The following is a 21,542-nucleotide window of genomic DNA, read 5'->3' on the forward strand; positions in this document are numbered from 1 at the left end:
TTATGTTGACCGAATAGTTTATTTTGTCCCTGTTTCATTACAGATATACTTATATATTTTGACAAATAGTTAATAACAGAGAACCTAACCAGGAGGTTAGGCATATGATATTAAGTTATTTACTATAATGGTTTTAGACAGAGTAGAAAAAATTCTATAACTAAAACGTATATACACATTGTCATTTACAATGTATGTTACCTAATACTCTCCAAATCAACCAAACTATATAGAAAAAAACCGTTGCTTGATTGGGATGTCACCACCTAAATCTCCCCTAACCGAAACAACTTAATTAAAATTACTTGACTTTTCCTTTTTACAACAAATTTAACATTAAAATGTAAAGAAAAACTCTATTCAAATTACAATGTTGTCACCTAAAACTAGAAGTACTTGTTCCTTCAGTGGGATGTAAATAACCTAACTAGAGTAGAGTTGGTGGAATTTGAAAACATAATCTAAAAAAAAAAATACTATGTTGTAAACTTCATAAATAAAAGATCATATTAGCTCATTCATATACTTTTATTAGATTAAGAGAAACATAAACTTAGCATGAGTAGATTCTAGACCTTTTAACTTTTGTACTTTAAAGAGGCTCCATGCATATCTTTATAGGCGTGCACATATGCCCCCAATATATTCTCATCTTATTTCACACTCTTCAATTCTTCTTCTTCCTTAACCATATTCATCAATTACTTCAACATTTATGAAAAAAGTAAATGTATAACTGCAGATGAGCCTACATAGTAATAGAGATCACAATGTTGCCTAAAAAGAGAGTCATAGAGACAACAATATTTTGTTTTCCCAACAAATGACTTCAATTTAAGATCAGGCAATGCTCTTGAATTTTTAATAAAACCATTTAAAAAAAAAAAAAAAACAACTCCTATGAAGAAATTCACATTTTCGAATTTCTCAATATTAAATCACATCTCAAAAAAAAAAAATTGTAAGAATAGAAAAATCTATACTCCTCCCAAGAAAAAAAATAAAAATAACCCAAACATATTAAAAAAAAAATCTCAAATATTAAAAACAGAATCCAATCACCAATTTCTTGTAAATCTCAAAAACTAAGAAAACAAAAAAAAATTGGTTTTTCTTAGTTTTTGTTATTAGTTTTCAAGTCTTACAGGCGTAAATGAGGAGAGAGAAGTCAAGCTTGTATTGTTCATCATCTTTCTTAACCATCTTCTCTTCTAACCAAAGCCTGCTACTGTCTAAACCATTCCTTGTCCTAAACATGAACACAGCTCTTCCACCACCACAAGCTCCTCCTCCTGGATTACTAAAGAACCAATCATGAACATCCCACATCAGATCCACAAGCAACCCATCAACAAATATCGTCTGATTCCCTCTAAAGTTCCATTGAAGCCTCTTCACTTTAATCACCGTCTTCTTATCGATACAAACAGAGAGAACAGGGTAATGATGACTGCTCTGTTTCAGACCCTCTGTTTCTTTATTACACCTGATGACGATTTCGTGCGAATCTCCTGTCTCAATGAATCTAGCTTTGGTGGAGTAGAAAGTGTTGTTCCCGGCGAAGTGTTCTTGCCGTGAAACAAGAGAGAAATCGAAACCGATATCGCCGGAGAAGCCCTTTTTACGGAGAGTCTCTTCGGATGTGTCACCAAGAAGAAGACCCAATTGAGCATCAACGAGGACGATAACGTAGAAACCATTGATGGGCTCAGGACCACACAAGTTAGAATCGTATTTAGCGGAAGAAAGATCCCAAAAAACCTCGATTCTACCGAGGTCGGAGTCGACTGATTTGTTACCTTTCTTCTTACGGAAGAAACGAGAAGAAGTGTTGAGTTTGAGAGGCGTCGAAGGGTTTTGATCCGCGGAGGAAACAGAGATGCTTAGACCATTGTTGTTGTGTGGGTTACACCATGTGACCTTGATGATGAGATGATGCTTCGATAAAGTGATTCTGTAGATGCTTGTAATGGTGGTTTGTGTTGATGGTATGAGAGATGGTGAGATACAAACGTTGTTGGTTGTGTACTTTGAACAAGATGATGATGATGATGATGATAATGATAGTGATAATGGATGTGTCACGTTTATTGAGTTCTCGCTAAAACATGACACCAAATCTCTCATCTTTCCCCAACGAAAAATGTGATTTGGGTTAACAAAAAAAAAAATGAAAATTTTCCCCAAGTTGGGTTTTGTTCTGTTTGCTTCTTGAGACAACAAAGTGTGTTTCTTTATTTTACTTGAGAATCAAAAAAAAAAAAAGAGAAAAATGTTGGGAAGAAGAAGAAGGAGGAGGATGAAGAAAGTAACAAATCTGGGTTTTTTGAAGATTAAAGATTGGGTTGCTTTCTTTTTATTTCTCCTCTTATTCTCTCTTCTTCTTTTTTTCTTCTTGGTTGAGAGAGAGAGAGAGAGAGAAATGGATTAGGGTGTGTGCGCTAAGAAGAGTGGAGAAGAAAGAGGGTGAATTTAAGTAGTTTTGAGCTTTCTTTATCTAGGGGACACAATTTTTCATAATGATACTTTTTTTTTTATTGTAGTTGTATGTTTAACTAATTTTTAAAGTTTGGTAGTACAACTTATGACTTCTAAGACTTTAATTTTGTTTTAAATTAATAAAAAAATGCAAAAGGGAAGTGAAATTTGTTGTTAGTCAAATATAACTTTTAGATTATATTTCGTTTTTAGAAATTAATTAGAAAAGGTTTATATACAAGAAAGATTATATTTATGATAACATTTGACATATTTAAAATTTAGGGAATATAATATATGAGTTAAAAATAAGTTTGAGGTTACAATTAGTAGAATTTTTCTTAATTTACGATTCCCCTCTCCTTTGGCTAAGTTCAAATCTTGTTGTCAAAAAAAAAAAAGGATTTTTTCTTAATTTACTTGGTCAACGCAAATCACAATTAGTTTAAGAAACTGTCATAATAAGAACAAGGTTAGTAACAACATACAGTATTACGAATACGTTTTTCATTTCATTCCTTCCAGTTCCAGATGTCGTAGCCAAAAGCCAAAAGACAAAAATATTTATGGATGGAAAACAATATCACCCGTTTCGAAAATCAGATATTTTAAGCTAGGAGAGTGTGTGTATATGAATTACGTATCTGGATTTGTCAGTTATATAAAAATGTTATGATAAATTTACTCTCTTTTTTTTATAAAGGACTAGAGATTTTTTTTTCTTTTTTTTTTGTTTTCTTGTCAACAAAAGACTAGAAAATCTTTTAAAATATTTAGGGGATAAATAGTATCTCATTTGTTCATACTTTACAATCATGATTCTACTATTTTTAAACATTCAAAGCATCCATCAAGTTTTCTGAAAAGTGATTTTACTATAGATATCACTAGCCTGTTAAAACTATAAATAGAATAATTACGCCTGATTATAATATTAAGTGATAGGTGCTCAAATAACGCCTAGAGGATCACGACAACTGTCTAAATTTGTATATATACCTCATTTCAATTCTGATTACACATTTAAATTTATAAGATTTATTTTCATATACATGATTACAAACGTTTATATATTGTTTGATCGATATAAATTAAATTGTTTTTGTCTAACATTATTTACTATTTCATATTTTTATTTTTAATAGATATATTTTTAATAACTTCTTACAAAAAAAGAAGTTACTTTCCCAAATGTACTTCTTTCCCAAATGTACTTCTGAATTAATAATAAGGGATTATTTAACATATCAGTCATGTCCTTTAATATTGTTGTACTTTGATATTATTTTTTTAAAAAAATCTGCTTAAATTAATATTTGCATAAAAAATCTGCGTAAATTAAATTGGGATATCTTGAATCTAGTTCAATTCACTCCAAAATTCAGATATCAAAATGTACTGGATTTGGAAGGTTTCAATTGGTTTGATTCAAGGTGCTATAATTGAACTAAGTACAAGGTTCTATGGCAAAAAACGAAAAAAAAAAAAAAAAAAAAGGAAGTCAGACTAGGAACAAATTAGATGAAATCTGAAAAAATGCAGAAAAAGAACTCGAAATATGGATTGGTATCGTTGAGCACTAGAAGGGAGCTGCCTCTACACTTGTACTGGCTTGCCGTGAGTGGTATCAATCTAGGACTAGAGGAAAGGAAGTGTGACCCGGCTGTACAATTGTCTTAACCGCTAAATGTTGCAACTTTGTTTATTAGCTCGTATTCGCCGCATACGTAAGTTTTATGCAAATTCGTTCTTTTTAAAATAATTAGTCTATTATCCAAGTGATAATGTTTTAGAACAAAATTCAGTTTAAAACCTATTTAAAAAGAAAAAAAAAACAGGTTTTAATACAAAGGAGCTCCAAAAATAGTAATAGCGTCAAATTTTGATACGGTCTAGGTTTTTTACCAAATTTTCAAACATGTAGGTGCATGGTTATTGTGTTGTAATAGTATCTGGAATCGAATCTAGAGAGATCAATATAACATTCATTTTTGGACCTTATTAGTTAATTAGTGATGCTAGTTTGTTGTTTTGACTGAAATCTAGTAGGAAAATAGAAAGTTGGGTAGTAGAAGAACACGCTTGCTTTGTTTGTTGTGACATATCGATGTAGACATATTTAAATCCCACTGATACAAAAATCATGTTACCACTTTATGTTTCTTGTCGTCTATAAATAACGTTTGAAAAACCATAAAAAATGTCTTATATGGTTTATAACCAAGACCGCGAAAATATGTCGTATGAAACAACGAAGATATTTTGTAAAAACTTCGTTAACGCTAAACTCTAAAATAGTATTTTTACAAGGTTATAAACTTATATAATACCATATTGTTAGTTTGTTACACCGATATATCTAAATACGACATCAGTATGAATGATTATGTGCATTGAGTTGGAATCAATGTTCGATCCCAAACGATATGATGATGATACTAATCACTGACAACCAATTTGTGAATGTAGTTATTGTACCCTAAACATTTTGATGGTTCTTTAATAATTAAGAATGATGACCATTCCTTATCAATTACTACTTATATAATACTTAGTAAATTAATCAAAACCTTTTATATGTGCTTGTTATTGCTGTTGGGATCAGAAATAATTTTTTTTTCTTGATAAAATAAAGTGAAAGTTTAATTTTATAAAGACAGCCTAACATCTGGAGATCCGAGAACATGTATCTTGCTTTTGGAGCTTTCTGACTATTTAAATCAAAAATGTTTTCAACTTATGTTCAATCTGAGATTTTATAATATACTCAGATTCTAATTTGTTTCTTTTTGTTTTGAATGCTCGGAAAAATGTGTTTTCTTGTAGGTAAGAGAGTTAATATGATTAAATCGTAGATATTAATATTAGAATGTTAAAGTTATTATAATAACCAAATATCCAATTCTACTTTTTGTTTTTGTGGATTGAAATTCATATTGTGACAAAACATCATCGAATTTAATACAAACTATTCGGAATCAAGTCTGACAAATGCATGTACTTTGTCTTTTTCTTTCTTTATATAAAAAAAACGTTTTCCCATACTTAATATTAAATCAAAATGTTCTCTATTGTTCTTGGAGTAGTTAACTGCTGGGAAAGTTCTTAATTACGTGATTATGTGGGCAAGTCAAGTTTGTCTACAAGCCGTTGACCTAGTAAATTAAGAGGATGATTTGTCATTTGTATATTTTGACATTCATAACGAAATTAGTGAATATACATACAAAATATATTCAATTGGTATAGATGCAGTGAAGAGAACTTACATTAAATTGGGAGAGGTCAATGCTATATTGGGTTCATAAAACTTCAAAAACAAATTAAAAAAATCATGTGGCTGCCTGTGGTATATGAAGGTACGTCGAAATCAATTCCATTCCATGAGTCTATTCTCCTATACTGTCTTTTTTTTGTAGTACACTAGCATTGGAGTGGTGCAAGACTTTTTACATACTAAGTATTATAATATATATATATATATATATATATATATATATATAACTTTGGTGTACAAAAATGATGAAACAAAGCTTGCCATGTAATGATAATCATAAACAAAATCGATTAACAATGCCAAATGTCAGCGTCACTTACCAAAAATCCAGTAAGAATGTAAGATGAATGACCAAATTAAATGGGTATATGATGGGCATATTTTCACAAGTTGAAAACATATTTATAGATATATGACAGAATAATAATTTTTGATATTTTCCATTCTAGTCTCAGCTAATCTTTTATACATTAAAAATTGGAGCATAGTACTACATTTATATTACTGAAAGAGATTGGAAAAAAAAAAAGAACCAGTGACCAAAACATATAGCCTAGTAGTTTCTGACTTGTGCTAGTCTCGTCATAACATTACCACGTTGAATAAGTTTTTGCCATTCATGATCTCAATCGATTTCGATTGTGGTTTGAATTTTCTTAGAAAGTGGACATGAAAGAGTTTATATAATCTACGGCAAATGGATATGAATATTGACTCAGTGGATATGAACATTGAAAGACAATTGTGAAATGAATTGGGAACATCGACAGCAAACCCTACAATATACAAGCATTTTCTTTGCAAGGTCCCCTATCCACTTGTGTGAGAGTCTTGTGTTTAGTGTCCCACAAAGGAACCATCATTTAATTCAGAACTACAATATACAAGCATTCTCATTCTATCATATTATTGTAACTTAAGTTACTAATTAATATCATAATCGTAGTCACAATAATTCATATTACAAAATGTAGCCATATGTGTTATCCTGTAACATTGTAAACACTATATAAGCTTAAGCTCAGTGGTCCATACGTTATGCTCTCTCCGTCTCAAAATATAAGATAAAGTAAAGACACACAGATTATTAAATAAATACTTTAAAAATGTTCAACTAATCATAATATAAAATATTAAAATCTAAAAATTACATAAAAATGTAAAAATATTTTATATTTTTTTTTCTCTAAAAACATCTTATATCATGAAACAAAGATAATATGATATAAATAATAATAAAATAAAAATGTTAACTCATAACATCTAGTAAAAACTTTTTACATGAACCTTTTAGTTAAGATATATATATATATATATATATATATATATATATATATATATATTTACTGATTCATGCGTTCGCTAGAAAAAAAAAATAATTTTATGAAAATATGGATATAAATGAAGAAAGGAAAAAAAAATCGAAATATATTGGAAGATTAAATATGAACAATCATATATCAAAAGAAAATAAAAAATGGACACTCGTGCAACGAGTTGTTATCCAAAATGTGTATTGTAGATTAGCGTGAAAGAGAAGTGTTCGAACTTCGAACTGTATTATCGATGGTCCGAATCATTTTTTCTGCCCTACAATTTTTCTGTCAGGTCATGAGGGCATGCATGAAAATTATTTCTTGACAGGCGAAGGAATCATAGAATTTAGAGTTGTGCTCGCCATCGTTATTGCACCGGCGTGATTTTCATAAATAAATAACAATAATAATAATATTTTCCTGGAACCATCAATCAGCTTATGAACAGAAATGAATTATTTTAGGTGTTTGGAATGGAATAAATTTAAGTGTTCTAAACTCTTGTAATCGTTTCGTGAATAATAAGTTAAATATTTTACTCTTAAGTTTTATTCATTGTTTTTTTGTTTACATGGTTTTTGACCCACTCAAGCTAGTTGTAGATGAACTAACTTGTGGAATCGAATTAAATGATCCGTTAAAGCGGATTAAGAGAATGGTTTAGACGTATGTAACGAAGGATGAAACACCGCTAGTTAATGAAAGTGCTTAGATGAAGAAGTGGATAAATTGTTCAAGTGTGTGTGTTTGTGTTGTATCATTGTCTATGTGGTAAAATTGTCGAATCTTTTGATGAGAAAACGTGTTTAGTTGCTTCTGTTATATGATTACTGTCTTTTTAATAATTATAATAGAGAAACAAGATTGGTGACTATTAAAGAATCAATATAAACAATGTTTTGATCAACTTCGCTCAAAAAGAGATAAACGAAATAATTTGTATAGTATTTTCGTTAATTGGTTCCATTGTTTGGTGCGTATAGATCTATTGACCATCCCTACAAGTTGTATTTTTACCAGACAACATTGGTCGAACCATGTGCTAGATTGCATGATCAATTGGTTTATTGGTGTTTTGGGAGTTATGAATTGAAGCGATCGTATTATTTTGTTTTATTGTTAGAAACAAAAACTTCCTTTAAAATTTTAAAATATTATTGGCAAGACTGTTAAGGTTTGCAAAGTTTAAACATTTGATGACAACAAAGAGGCCATGAAACACAAGAAAATAACAATCAAACTCCCTAACCGTAAGTAAGAATATAGTTTTTTCTCAATTATATTCTTTAATATCTTGTTACTCATATAGTCATATGTTAAAATTTACGTACGTTCAAAATTTACTTTCAAATGTGATTTCCTTGTGTTTGATGACCTCTTCTTTTGTTCGTAAAATGAATCACATCTGAAAGTAAAGACAATACGACATATTTAGTATGAAAATAAGCTGGGGTCAGGTTAAAAATCTCTCTTCTTCTTTTCCAAAAAAAGAAAGAAAGAAAAAAACAAAGAGAGAGTACGTGAAGGGATCATAGAACCATGGCCTTGATCAACGGCGTCGTTTATGGATAATGTCAAAAGCAAACTTTGTTTACATTACATAAGCTGAATTTGAGGTACAAATTGGGAGGATTTTTGATTTCTTATATGTTTGCTTTGTTGTCATTAGTCGCATCTGTACAACTAACTTAGAGATTAATTAGGAGCAGTTAATCACTACAAAAGAAGAGCACTAGTGTCTTAGTAAGACTTAGGAAAATATATCAAAACTGATGATTTGTTTATTTGCGAGACATGTGTGCGTTATGAGAAAATAGATTTGTAGGTTTTGTTGAAAGTTTGTTAGCTGATCACTTTCTCATGAGACAAAGTTGACATTACGAAAACTAATATACAAAGTGGTTTTGTCAAAATCTTTTTCAATATATATTTAGGTCGGAAACACGAAGTTTGGTAGGAAGCACTTCACAGACACACCCACATGAAAATTTACAATTTTCAGATTTTTGTATTTTTCCTTCTAATTAACAACTGTTTATTTCTATAACCAGTGCAAACGTAAGAAGAATTTACAAAAAAATATATTTTAGAGAAACTCCAAGTCTTTTTTTTGTTTTTTTTTGCTTCAGAATTGTTAGTTTTTTTTTTAAGTGAACGCAATCACAAACGTAAAAATTTTGTGTGAAATAATCTAAGGCATATAGGTCTAAAACACTAATATCTTGGCCGACGTGGAAAATAGAAAAGGGAAAGCTGTGTTCTTTGGCTTGGTATGTGAAAAAAATGGGCAACAAAAAGGGAAAACGAACTGAAGTGCTTCATTGAAAACCACATGGTGGCAAGAAAGCTAAACAATGATCATTACAAAGACTCTTCTTCTTGTTTTGGTATCAAATTGGGTCCCCGAGAGAAAACTTCCATATTAATTTTGTGGAAGACTCATACCAAAACTAGAGCCTGCAAAATGCAAATCATCATCATTGTATGTAGTTTGTTACTTTCTGCAACAACCCATACGAATATACCCACTTTCGTGTCTTAAGGAACGCTTTTGTGTGGTAATATGGCTGGTTTCAAGTCTCTCTCAACAAATCAATAACGAAATCTCTCTATTTATGCCTACTTGGAAGAGAGATGAAGCCAAGAATATATCGAGTTCTTCTCATTGACAAACCAAATAAACGATACACGCAATGACACGATACACGCAACACAATCACAAGAGTCACTCGAGTAAAATAAACTTACGAGGTTTTCCATCAAGACAGAACAGAAATCACAGTTTATATCCTAAATACGTTCATGGGTTAGAGACTAACAGAGCAAATTAGTACCACCAAAGTCAGCTATTTTTCACAATACAATATATAAAGCCAAGAACACATGTTTTATGACATGGATTCTACTAGGAGATTGTTCTTGATTCAGAGTCTCTATGCAGATACTTCATAACAAGTAAGTGCATAGATGTGCAGAGGCTTATCACTTTATTTGAGTCAAAAAAAATAAAGGCCATGGAACATACATAAAGATCTCATCCCGTGCAAACGAGCTTATTTTCTAATAAACAAGAGTAGATGAATCCGGGAGAACTTATCCTACATTCTGACAATAACTATGGTCGAATCATCATCATTTGATTAAAAAGATACAAACCCAAGTAACACTAAATGGCAGTAATAACTTCTGCCAAAAAAAATGTATGAAAGAAAGTTCAATCTAAAAAATGAGAGATTGCAAAGACAGTTGACAGATGTAACTTAAGAACCTGACTTTCCCTGAAAACGTTGAACTTAGCGCAAAACAATCACCTCACCAGGATGTTAAGCCATCCATCTACTTCAAGTGCTGGTACTAGATGGGACTGAGATAGTTGGCAAATCTACCTGTTAATCAACGATTTTGAAAAGTTGTTATTTCCTTCCAGGGCTAACAATTCCATACCAAAGTTCACGGGATGCTAAAGACGCATATGCGATTGTTTCAGTGATCTAAACTACATCCTAAAAAAACTCAAAATCACCAAACACAGCCACATTTACAACTTCTTTTTTTTGACAAAGTGTTACTACAGAGATTTGATTAACATGAACCCAAAAACTGAAACTAATCCAACACAATTAACCAATCCAAAAGCAGGTTTTGGTATCCTTACCTTCAGGAGAAGTGACATCAGAGGGGAGTTTCGAAACAAGACAAGCAGCAGCAACAAGACTGTGAAATGGTTGCTGTGTGCTTAGCTCTCGCCGAAGAAACCTTTTCAGATTCAAAAAATCCAAAATCCAAAATTTCAATCAAGGGCACCATTGAAATCAACAACACCTAACACAAAACAAGCAGATTCACATCGAGAGGCATCGAATTATATATATACCTGGGAACAGAACCTTCGATTCGTGAAGAAGTGTTGAAGCGCGGGGAAGTGAAACTAGGGTTTGGGACTGAGGAGGGTTTAGCTCTAGGTGAGATCAATCTTCGTGCAGTAGCGTTTCTGAAGATGGATCTCATTGACGTCGTCGACCTAGATGCTGCAGCCATTTCTTCTCCGCTTGCTCCTTTCTTCAACTTGCTTCCTTCTGCAAAGTCCCCAAAACCTTCGTAAACCCTCCATCAACTCGATGCGCCGGTTCGAGTAAACCGTGTAAATCAAACCGGATATTTTCCGGTTTGGGGACAAAATCGACTTATAGCCTTGGTTTGTTTGAACCGTCTGATTCGAAAAAATATATCAATTTGAAACCAAAATCATTACGAATTAGTTTGGTACAATTTTGGTTTAGATGGTTTGATGATTTGGAAGTTGGATCACGATAGGCACAGATTACAATATTCACAATTACTATCTTTGGTAGAACACTATCATGACCAAAGTAAGTTACGAATACTTTCTTTTAAAATTAGCTGAGCAATCCCAAGAAACAGATACGATGACAAACAAAAATTGAGTTAGATCCTTCTTCGGTTATCGACTCGTGTTCTCTTGAGGTCAGGTTGTGGTGTTTGGCTGCTCGGTTGTAACCTCTTTTGGTTACCACTTTCTTCAATCTGTTTTACAATGTGACAACAGTGAGGTAATGTTTTTAGTCGAGAGTCAAAAAAAAATTCTAGAGTTAACTTGTAAAATGCAAACTTAATAGGTTCTTTACCTTATTGAGTTTCTCCCTGACGGTATTAACTGTTTGATTCATTGAAGATGATGCAAAATACTCCTACATATCCCAATTAAAACTTTATCAGACCAAGGTGACCCAGATATCTACAATGTTTTATGGCACGATTGTTCAAGTGAGCAGAATTCAAACACATAAAACACAGACCTGGTTAGAAGAAACTCGAGAAACAGGAGCATTTCTTCTATGGAATTGGTAATCCAACTCTCTCCTAATGACAAAAAGAAGAAGCAATCTTATCCACTAACTCGATGTGTTTATTCGATACATAGAATAGACCAAGTAAACCTTCTTGTTTTTTACCTTTGTGGGGAGAAATTGTCCGTTTGTGTCAAAGCTGGTCCACCTAATTTTGTAACTTGAGAGGTGCTCTTTTCTTTCTGGGCTGTTCACAAGATGAAAACCATATTTAACTTGTGGAAATGGTCTTAACAGTATATATTATTATCCCCTTTGACATTAACCCTTTCAGTGCTTTTCTAACCCCAAAAACTTTACTAATTCAATGCTATAAGCAACATGTTAGCTTTATCAACAATTCAACATGTGAATGTGTGTTACCTGCTATAAAAATTCAAGGTTATGGTTTTTAGGGTCCACTATAAGTACAATGATTATCTCACATGCCACAGGAATAATTGACAGACACAAACCCTTTCCAATTTCTACAATGATAAAATCTTTCTTGTTGTTGCAAGAAGACTTAATTGACAGTAAAATTAGTTGAAGTGGAAAATGGAAATAGAAAACTTACGGTTCAGTCTAGCAAGCACTTCTTTCCTCCTGGTTTCTAACTTATCCTTTGTGTCATTGAGGCTCTCAAATTGAGGAGCATATGAAATTTGGAGGCGATTACCCAAGAAAGCTGATTCATCCAATTTCCTCTTTGCAAATCTATCAAACAAACAACAAATCTTTAATATATAAAAACTTCTCCCTGTAGGAACCAAAAGTGGTAAAATAGCAACACACACAACTTAGGCAGATGAACAAATATGACAGTTTTATCCTAAGGAACTAAAATATGGATTTTACATCTACACGAATTAACATTAGCCAAATGTGGTGTTACATCTACACGAATTAACATCACAACTGAACCTACTTAGCCATCTTTTTCTTTCTATCGAAACATAAGAATATCTAAGCCACAACAAACTTGTTCATTCTCGTATAACAACTGAAAGAACAGTAGATTATATATGAATATATAGCCAAATAGGAATCTCAGTAATGCCAAGTTGTTCATCAAAGAGAACGAACAATCGAAACCTAGCATTAGTGATGAGACGAAACTTGATCCAATAGACATCCGTGAACTCCTCACAGTCTTCTGCATCCATAGGTTTACTTCTACACGAATCAACATTAGCCAAATGAAAGAACCAAATCAAATAACAATATCATAGTCCATAAGAAACAATGGGATAAGAGGGCAAGAGCACTACTCACTCTTCAACCTCTCCATAAGTCATAAATAATCTCATGAGATCATCACCACAACCCAACGCTGGGACATTACGTACTATCAAGTATCTGATAAACCCAACAACAACAAAAAGTTCAAAAATTTCAATAAATTAAACCAGAGAAAAAGCAAGAAGAACAAATTTAATTTGAGTAAAAAATTCACCTTGATTCATCGCATACTGTATAAACCCTAACAGCTGGGGACTCATCTTTGTATCGACCCATTCTTCTGCAAAGGGACACGATTCAGTCCGTAATCAAAGAAATTGATACTAATTACAATCAAATTGTGACTAAATTGAATGAAACTTTTACTGTTCTTTACAGTAATCAACAAGGAGATCGAAAAAGGTAGTAACTTTAATTGCTCGATACCTGAGTAAATTCACAAATCGATCTCAGCAAATCTGAAAAAAAAAAATTCAAAATCCCAAACCCTAATTTCAGATATTCAAAATCAAAAGATTAGAACCGAAATAGTGCAGTGAAAACGACGTCGGCTAATCAGAATGGAAAATAAAAGAAAGTAACCCCAACGATTATTTTGTACACGAAAATACATTAAAATAAATGCGTATTCAATCATAGAGGACAAAATGCTCGACAAAAAGTTCACCGAGATAACAAGTTTACAACAAAGTGACAAACTAAAAACACCATTTTGTACAGCTTCTACATATCCTTGTGAAGAACTGTCACAAGCTTCTCATACGAATCTCTATCCACAAGCTTTTTATCCCGCAACATCTCCAACAGTCCTGTCGCTTCATTATACTTCCCATTCCTACAACTCTCATCAACAAGTGTTCTATACGTGATAAAATCAACCAAACGACCATTCTCAATCATCTCCCACAAACAATTCACAGCATCATCGATCTCACCGCTAAGCGCAAGAGCACTAACCAGAGAGTTATAAGACTTGCCATTTGGAACAAAACCTTTTCCTTTCATCTCATTAAACAGTTCTCTAGCATTAATGGTCCTACCTTGCGCACATAACCCATGTATTAGATAATCATAAGTAAACGAGTTCGGCTGGCAACTGTAAACCACACTCATCTGGTGAAATATCCTAAGAGCATCATTGACGTGAAGCGAAAGCACGTAACCTTTAACCAAACAGTTCAAAGCGAATACGTCTGGTTCAATCCCGCTATCCACCATTTGTCGAAACAAAGATCTCACCGTCTCCATGTACATGTGACTAGTGTAAGAATTGTTACCTCTACCTAACAAGGCTTTGAAGAGGATATGATACGTTCTAATCGTTGGTCTACATTCCAAGTTCTTGCTAGTCACCATGTGTCTGAATATATTCACCGCCCGGATCAACTTCCCGGCTTTGGTGAAATAGAAGATGATCGAATTGTACAAATTCTCGTTCCCAATGTGACGAACCGAGAGTACCTGGTTCACAATATCATCCATTTCTTTGTACATTTTCGCAGCTCCGAGCTTCCTAATCGCGATGTGGTAAGAGCAATTCTCATGCTTGAATCTTGGCTGCTGCGATGCCCAGTTAAAGAGATGGAAACACATAAACGGGTCTTCTTCAAGAGTGATAGCATCGGTTAGCTCTTCAGGGGTAAATCTTGGTGGAAGCTTCGAAACCGTTTCTTGAAACTTTGATTCGTTAAGGACCGGTTTCATACTCGATTTCTTTCTATTGCTGATCCTCCTTCTAAGCGAACGTGTTGGGATTGAAGTTGAGTATTGTATATACATAGAAACAGATGATGATCGACCTAACACTTTGATTCCAAGAGTCCCAATTAGAACACATTTTGCAGAGTTTATGAAACCATTTCGATGATATCATTACTAGATACAGAGAAACACAAGTACCTTGACTAGTTGAAACAATGACACCAAAATAAAATCTTCGATGAATGCTCAGTTCTTGCGGAAGAAAACTTCTGGGTTCGAATCAAAATCGTAACTTTTCATCAGAGTAAGATAAACCCACAAGAAATTTCCAAAATTTATCAAGAACATCATCACAAACGTTGATTCAAGGAAGATGGTGAAATTACCTTAAAACAGAACCTTCGATTCGAGACTGACGAAGAGAGGAGCAAGTGTAGAAGCGAGACGAAGTGGAATTAGGGTTTGGGAGAGACAGACTAGCTCTGGGTGAGATCAAAACTCGTGCTTTAATGGTTCTGAAGATGGGGCCCAGAAATGTAGACCTAGTTAGAACCATTTTTGATTCGACTGCTTCGTTCTGCAAAATCCTCGAAACCTCAAAACCTCAAAACCTCAAAACCTCAAACTTTCCAAGGGACTGAAGAAGACGGTTCAATAAACCGTAGAAACTAAACCGGGATTGATTGTTCGTAACCGGAGTCACGAGGCGAGGGAGGACACGTATGAAAGAAGAGGGAGGCCAAATTGGAGAGTTACGTAATTTGATTTATGTATTTTTTTTAGTTAAAATAATCTATTAATTCCTTTTGAGTGGTTTCATGATATATATATGTTTAGTGGTTTCATGATATATATATATATATATATATTTATCAATTTTATACAAATCGTTTAAAATATTAGATACACAGACTAATACAATAGAATTTTTTTTACAAATCCACTAAACATATATATATCATGAAACCACTCAACAATTTTAGTCCATTCAGCCTCTTTGAAATTCGTTTTAAAGCTTATGCAAACAAAATTTAAAGAACAAAGTAAAGTGTAATGTGTTAAATATATTATTTTGCTATTGTACAATAATTAATCATTTTGCAATATTTTAAGGTGAACGACCAAAGTGTACAATTTTTTCAATTTGGCTATAATTGAATAACTTTTCTAAATGGCTTCAACAGATTTTCAACTAATACAATGAGAAAAAAAAATATTTATTATAGATTATATTTTCAATTTTTCGTCCCAACTTTTTTTGATCAATCTAATTTGATTTCGTATTAGTTAAAATTTTAATCACGATAAATTTAAGGATATACATAATCACCACAACTAGATTTAAAAATCCATATTTCTAAAGTGTTCAAAATTACTTAAATTTTCAACAATTTGCTATCGAACAGAATCCTTTATTACTAAGATTTCTCTTAGGGTATAAAATATTATCAAGTTCATGCCCAAATATTATTAAGTTTACTAAGTTTTTATTTTAATCCGTATTAAATCATCATACAATTTGGATCTTTATGATCTTTCAGTAATACTCTTTTCCTTCCTAACCATATATAAAATCCGCTATTGATTTATGACATCACACGATTATTTCAGACATAAACTTAAAAAACACATAACAGAAACTAAAAAAAAAAGTTGAAATGTTAAAATCTTATGTTAGATCAGATTTTATTATCAATCCAAAAAAAAAAAGAAGTTAGATTTATTTCACATTCACTGTTACTTAACTTCTTCCATAGAACATCTCACCACCCTCTCTCATACACAACTGTACTCTCTCTGGCTGATTTGGAAGAAAACCCTAATTCCCAATTTTTTTTTTGTCGTTTTCCTTCCTTCACTTGACTTCTCCGGCGAGTAGATTTTTTTTTTGGTTTTGTAGATCTAAGAAAAAAAGTTTTCATCTTTCACTATGCAATACTGAGAAAAAAACCCACTAGGAAAAATGTCAAGCTCCGACCCGAAACCCGGAGGCAAACCGGGTCAATGGCCACCAGCTCCAGAGTCAGCCGCAATGCCACCGTCTTCTTGGGCTAAAAAAACCGGATTCCGTCCCAAATTCTCCGGCGAGACTACCGCCGCCACTGATTCCGGTCAGCTCTCATTACCGGTTAGAGCTAGACAACAAGAGACCCAACCGGATCTTGAAGCTGGTCATCAAGCCAGGCTACGTCCTCCTCCTGTCTCCGCCGTAACTAACGGTGAGACTGATAAAGATAAGAAAGAGAAGCCACCACCACCAACAACAACAACAATACCGCCACCACAACCACCTCCTGGTTCTGTTGCTGTTCCTCCGGTTAAGGATCAGCCGGTTAAGAGAAGGAGAGATTCCGATGGAGTTGTTGCAAGATCAAATGGACCTGATGTAGCTAATGGGTCAGGTGACCCGGTTAGAAGACCGGGTCGTATTGAAGAGACAGTTGAGGTTTTGCCTCAGAGTATGGATGATGATTTAGTGGCTAGAAACTTGCATATGAAGTATGGTCTTAGAGATACTCCTGGACTTGGTGAGATTTAAGTACTTTGTTAATTGTTATTGATTTGATTCTCCTGATTGTGACCTTATATATAATTGGTAGTTAATATATATTATTTAGGTAGATTCCATTTATGTATATCTTAATTCAATTGTTTGATGTCAGATAGTGACTCAAGTTTTTGTGGATCTTTTAAAGTTTCTTACTTTAATTGCTATTTTTTTATATTGCGTGTGGCTAATGATGATTGTGTGTGTGTGTTTCAGTTCCAATTGGGTTCTATGGTTTGCAGCATTACCTTTCAATGCTAGGCTCATTGATTCTGGTTCCACTGGTTATTGTTCCTGCAATGGGAGGTTCACATGTAAGTTTGATTCTTTTGGACCCTCCACTTTGATCAATGTGGATCTCATTTCATTGTCATCTTTTTGAACCATCTGCTTTTGGGGTTATAGGAGGACATTGCAAATGTTGTTTCGACTGTACTTTTTGTCTGTGGTATCACTACACTGTTGCATACTTCATTTGGGTCGAGGCTTCCTTTGATCCAAGGTCCTTCCTTTGTTTTTCTGGCTCCGGCTCTGGCCATTATTAACTCCCCGGAGTTTCAAGGCTTGAATGGAAATAATGTAAGTTGGAAAACCAAAAACCTCTTTTGATATAAATCTCTAATGCTAATCATTTGGTTCCTCTAAGGCTACGGTCTTACCATCCGATTGTAATTGTTATTCAGATTGTGGCCTCATGTTTAAATGAAATCATAGACTGCTCTTTAATTTTGACAATTTGTTTGGGTTTCTAGTGTAAAAATCATGCTAAAATAGACCGTCAGAGCTCTCCTTAGATTTTTATGAGATAGCTTATTTAGCCAGGAATAATGAATCCCTCATTAGGAAGAAATCTGCACTAGGCACAAGTTGATGGAAAACAAATTTTCTTACTCTGGGGATATGATTATGCTTATGTGTTTGTTTATAGCATTGATGTACTCAATGGAAGTGATGGTTTGTGAATTAGTTCTGGCTTGTCGTCTTTTCTTTAGTGAGAATTAGACTGTCTTGTACAAAGAATGTGACATCAAGTATTGTGTTTTTGGTTAATACGGTAGAACTTCAAGCATATCATGAGAGAGCTGCAAGGTGCAATTATAATTGGTTCAGCTTTTCAAGCAGTGCTTGGATACAGTGGTTTAATGTCGCTGATTTTGAGGTACACATCTCTTCATTTGTCCAAAGCTGACACCTTCCAGATATATATCAAGCATTAGTTATTATTTCCAATTTGGTGTTTTGTCTACGCATGGTGGTTGTGGCTTTTTTCTGGTGCTGTATTAAATTGTATTCATACTGTATAGGTTGGTCAATCCAGTAGTTGTTGCTCCAACGATTGCTGCAGTTGGACTCTCGTTTTACAGTTATGGTTTTCCGCTTGTTGGTAAATGTCTTGAGATCGGTGTAGTGCAGATCCTACTTGTGATCATCTTTGCTCTTGTAAGTTTAGTGAAGTTTACATTTAACCGTCCTCTTGGCAAATGAAGTTTCTTTGGATGCTAGTTTTAAATTTGACTTTTCTTCTTGAAGTTATGTTAAACTTATTATATCCCATCAGGTTCATGTTAACACAATTTGATATTTTACAAATTTTGCTGCAGTACCTACGGAAAATCTCTGTTTTAAGCCATCGTATTTTCCTTATTTATGCGGTGAGTAAATTCATGTCTGCTTCTTCCTTATCTCTTTTGATAGATAGAAAGAGGAAGTAGTCTATTTATCTTTACTGCAATTGAATCAACTTAATTAGTGTGGTAATCATCTGGCACTTCCCACTCATCAAGTCTACATGTGATTTTGACTTACTCTTTTAGCTTCTTACTAACAGGTTCCATTGAGTCTTGCAATTACTTGGGCAGCTGCATTCCTTTTAACCGAAACAGGAGCTTACACTTACAAAGGTTGTGACCCGAACGTTCCTGTCTCAAATGTTGTATCAAGCCACTGCAGAAAATACATGACCAGAATGAAGTACTGTCGGGTTGATACTTCTCATGCGCTGAGTTCCGCCCCATGGTTTAGGTTTCCTTACCCTTTGCAATGGGGTGTTCCGATATTCAGCTGGAAAATGGCTTTTGTTATGTGTGTAGTCTCCATAATTGCTTCAGTAGATTCGGTTAGTGCTTCCTATCAACTAAAATTCAACCATCAAATTTATGTTTTGAAGTCCAAATGTTGCATTTTTCCTAATCAGTTCATGATACACTTTAATATGCATATATGTATTTGACTTTAATATACATTTTTCCTAATCAGTTCATGGTAATTTTTTATTTGACGGGGCAGGTTGGTTCGTACCATGCTTCTTCCCTATTAGTAGCATCGAGGCCTCCAACCCGTGGTGTTGTGAGTCGGGCAATCGGTCTTGAAGGTTTCACAAGTGTCTTAGCCGGTCTTTGGGGTCCTGGTACTGGTTCAACCACTCTCACCGAAAACGTTCACACAATCGCTGTGACCAAAATGGGAAGCCGCAGAGTCGTTGAGTTAGGCGCATGTGTTTTAGTTATATTTTCCCTTGTTGGTAAGTAAGTGGCACTGCTTATTTATATTTGAAGTTTCAAAATTTCAATTTTATCAATATGACCTCTTTAGCAAATACAAGTAACTATAGTATACATCAATAAATGGGTGTGAAAGTTGGCTCAACTGTTCAACAGTTCCCATTTTTCACTCACTTTGACTAAAAGAGTGTTTGATATCCTCAGGTAAAGTTGGAGGGTTTCTGGCATCAATTCCTCAAGTCATGGTTGCTTCTCTTCTTTGCTTTATGTGGGCGATGTTTACGGCATTAGGTCTTTCCAACTTACGTTATAGTGAAGCTGGAAGCTCGCGGAATATTATAATTGTTGGGTTAGCGTTGTTCTTTTCTCTCTCTGTCCCAGCTTACTTCCAGCAGTACGGCATCTCTCCAAACTCGAACCTCTCTGTTCCAAGTTATTACCAACCTTACATTGTCTCTTCTCATGGACCCTTCAAAAGCCAATACAAAGGGGTATATTACTCTGTGCCCTCACTTTTCACCTTCATCACTTTCACAGGACCTTCATTGTTCATATTTTTCTTGTGTATATTTGGTTGTAGTTGAACTATGTGATGAACACGCTCTTATCAATGAACATGGTGGTTGCGTTCATCATAGCTGTGATTTTGGACAACACGGTCCCTGGAAGCAAGCAAGAACGCGGAGTTTATGTTTGGTCGGATAGCGAGACTGCAACGAGAGAACCAGCTCTTGCTAAAGACTATGAGCTGCCGTTTAGGGTGGGGAGGTTTTTCAGATGGGTCAAATGGGTGGGCATTTAAGAAAAAAAAACACAGATGGTAAATATGTCAGATGAGAGATCCCTCTCTCTCTTTTTTTCTCCGCCTTCTCTGTTATTTTGATTAATTAGTCAGTCTCTCAATTTTTATAACTCGGTGAAGCGTTTTCTTGGGTCGCAAGTTTGTCTATTGGAGAGTTTTTTTTTTTTTTTGGTTGAAACAGAGAATATGGAAGTGATGATGTTGTTGTAAGTTATATAGATTATGATCAATGCTTTGTAACTAGAGAGTTATATTCTTTTAAGTTCTCAGTATATTTTTCCTTGTTAGGGTAAACTTATGATGAGTTTAAAGATTCGTTTTAAAGGAAGCCTGAGAGATAGGCTAAGGAGAATTTGGTGGGGGGAGTTACGTGTTGGACTTTGGAGAGTGTTGGTTACAACTTACAAACGGAAATGGTATGATAAGAATATCCCAATTATTGGAAGAGTTTGGTACCTAAAATACTAGAAAACAAAAGTAGATGGATGAGATCTAACCTTTCCTTTACTATTTTTATATGTACCATAAATATGTAATACAAATAAACAGGAGTGATAGTACAATTTCGAGTTGAATAATAAATAAATACACGTACTTTCTTTTTATCGTCTTAAAACTTTTATACCGTTTACAAAAGTTCGGATAAAATTTATATTCACAAATCATTTTAAATCATTTTTCAAAAAATAAAAATAAATTTCGTTCCCAAATACTCTGATTTTTTCATATATAAAATTGAAAAATCTATGAAATCGTTTGGGCTTATCCTATTTGGCCCACCATTACTTTATACATAGCAAAAAAAAAAAAAAAAAAAAAAAAAAAAAAAA

At 33.7% G+C, this 21,542-nt stretch overlaps 3 protein-coding genes and 1 pseudogene across 3 annotated transcripts; 1 reads left to right on the forward strand and 3 right to left on the reverse strand.

Annotated features, from left to right (window-relative positions):
• Positions 854-2,458, reverse strand: LOC104752673. The gene has a single exon (XM_010474868.1). It carries the CDS (start codon positions 2,125-2,127, stop codon positions 1,135-1,137), a length of 993 nt encoding a protein of 330 aa, XP_010473170.1. The 5' UTR covers positions 2,128-2,458; the 3' UTR covers positions 854-1,134.
• LOC104752674 (pentatricopeptide repeat-containing protein At2g27800, mitochondrial-like) lies at positions 10,036-11,154 on the reverse strand. Its single transcript, XM_010474869.2, has 3 exons — positions 10,946-11,154; positions 10,727-10,827; positions 10,036-10,457 (listed from the first exon to the last, which is right to left on the reverse strand). The coding sequence occupies exons 1-3, from the start codon at positions 11,107-11,109 to the stop codon at positions 10,426-10,428; spliced, it is 297 nt and encodes a 98-aa protein (XP_010473171.1). The 5' UTR covers positions 11,110-11,154; the 3' UTR covers positions 10,036-10,425.
• Positions 11,298-15,466, reverse strand: LOC104752676 (annotated as a pseudogene).
• LOC104752677 (nucleobase-ascorbate transporter 12) lies at positions 16,560-21,040 on the forward strand. Its single transcript, XM_010474877.2, has 10 exons — positions 16,560-17,389; positions 17,626-17,723; positions 17,815-17,988; positions 18,468-18,568; positions 18,714-18,849; positions 19,011-19,061; positions 19,238-19,525; positions 19,696-19,930; positions 20,115-20,401; positions 20,491-21,040. Exons 1-10 carry the CDS (start codon positions 16,825-16,827, stop codon positions 20,710-20,712), a joined length of 2,157 nt encoding a protein of 718 aa, XP_010473179.1. The 5' UTR covers positions 16,560-16,824; the 3' UTR covers positions 20,713-21,040.

The sequence above is a fragment of the Camelina sativa genome, chromosome 16 (genome assembly GCF_000633955.1).
Source record: "Camelina sativa cultivar DH55 chromosome 16, Cs, whole genome shotgun sequence".
NCBI classification, from domain to species: domain Eukaryota; kingdom Viridiplantae; phylum Streptophyta; class Magnoliopsida; order Brassicales; family Brassicaceae; genus Camelina; species Camelina sativa.

What these genes read in the sequence shown, in the direction of transcription:
- LOC104752673 (XM_010474868.1), bottom strand. Translation starts at nt 2,127, where the DNA reads ATGAGAGATTTGGTGTCATGTTTTAGCGAGAACTCAATAAACGTGACA.
- LOC104752674 (XM_010474869.2), bottom strand. Translation starts at nt 11,109, where the DNA reads ATGGCTGCAGCATCTAGGTCGACGACGTCAATGAGATCCATCTTCAGA. An exon ending in ATCGAAGGTTCTGTTCCCAG is followed by an intron (nt 10,828 to 10,945) that starts GTATATATATAA and finishes GAATCTGAAAAG; the next exon opens with GTTTCTTCGGCGAGAGCTAA. An exon ending in TGATGTCACTTCTCCTGAAG is followed by an intron (nt 10,458 to 10,726) that starts GTAAGGATACCA and finishes GTTGATTAACAG; the next exon opens with GTAGATTTGCCAACTATCTC.
- LOC104752677 (XM_010474877.2), top strand. Translation starts at nt 16,825, where the DNA reads ATGTCAAGCTCCGACCCGAAACCCGGAGGCAAACCGGGTCAATGGCCA. An exon ending in AAGGCTTGAATGGAAATAAT is followed by an intron (nt 17,989 to 18,467) that starts GTAAGTTGGAAA and finishes TTAATACGGTAG; the next exon opens with AACTTCAAGCATATCATGAG. An exon ending in GTATTTTCCTTATTTATGCG is followed by an intron (nt 19,062 to 19,237) that starts GTGAGTAAATTC and finishes TCTTACTAACAG; the next exon opens with GTTCCATTGAGTCTTGCAAT.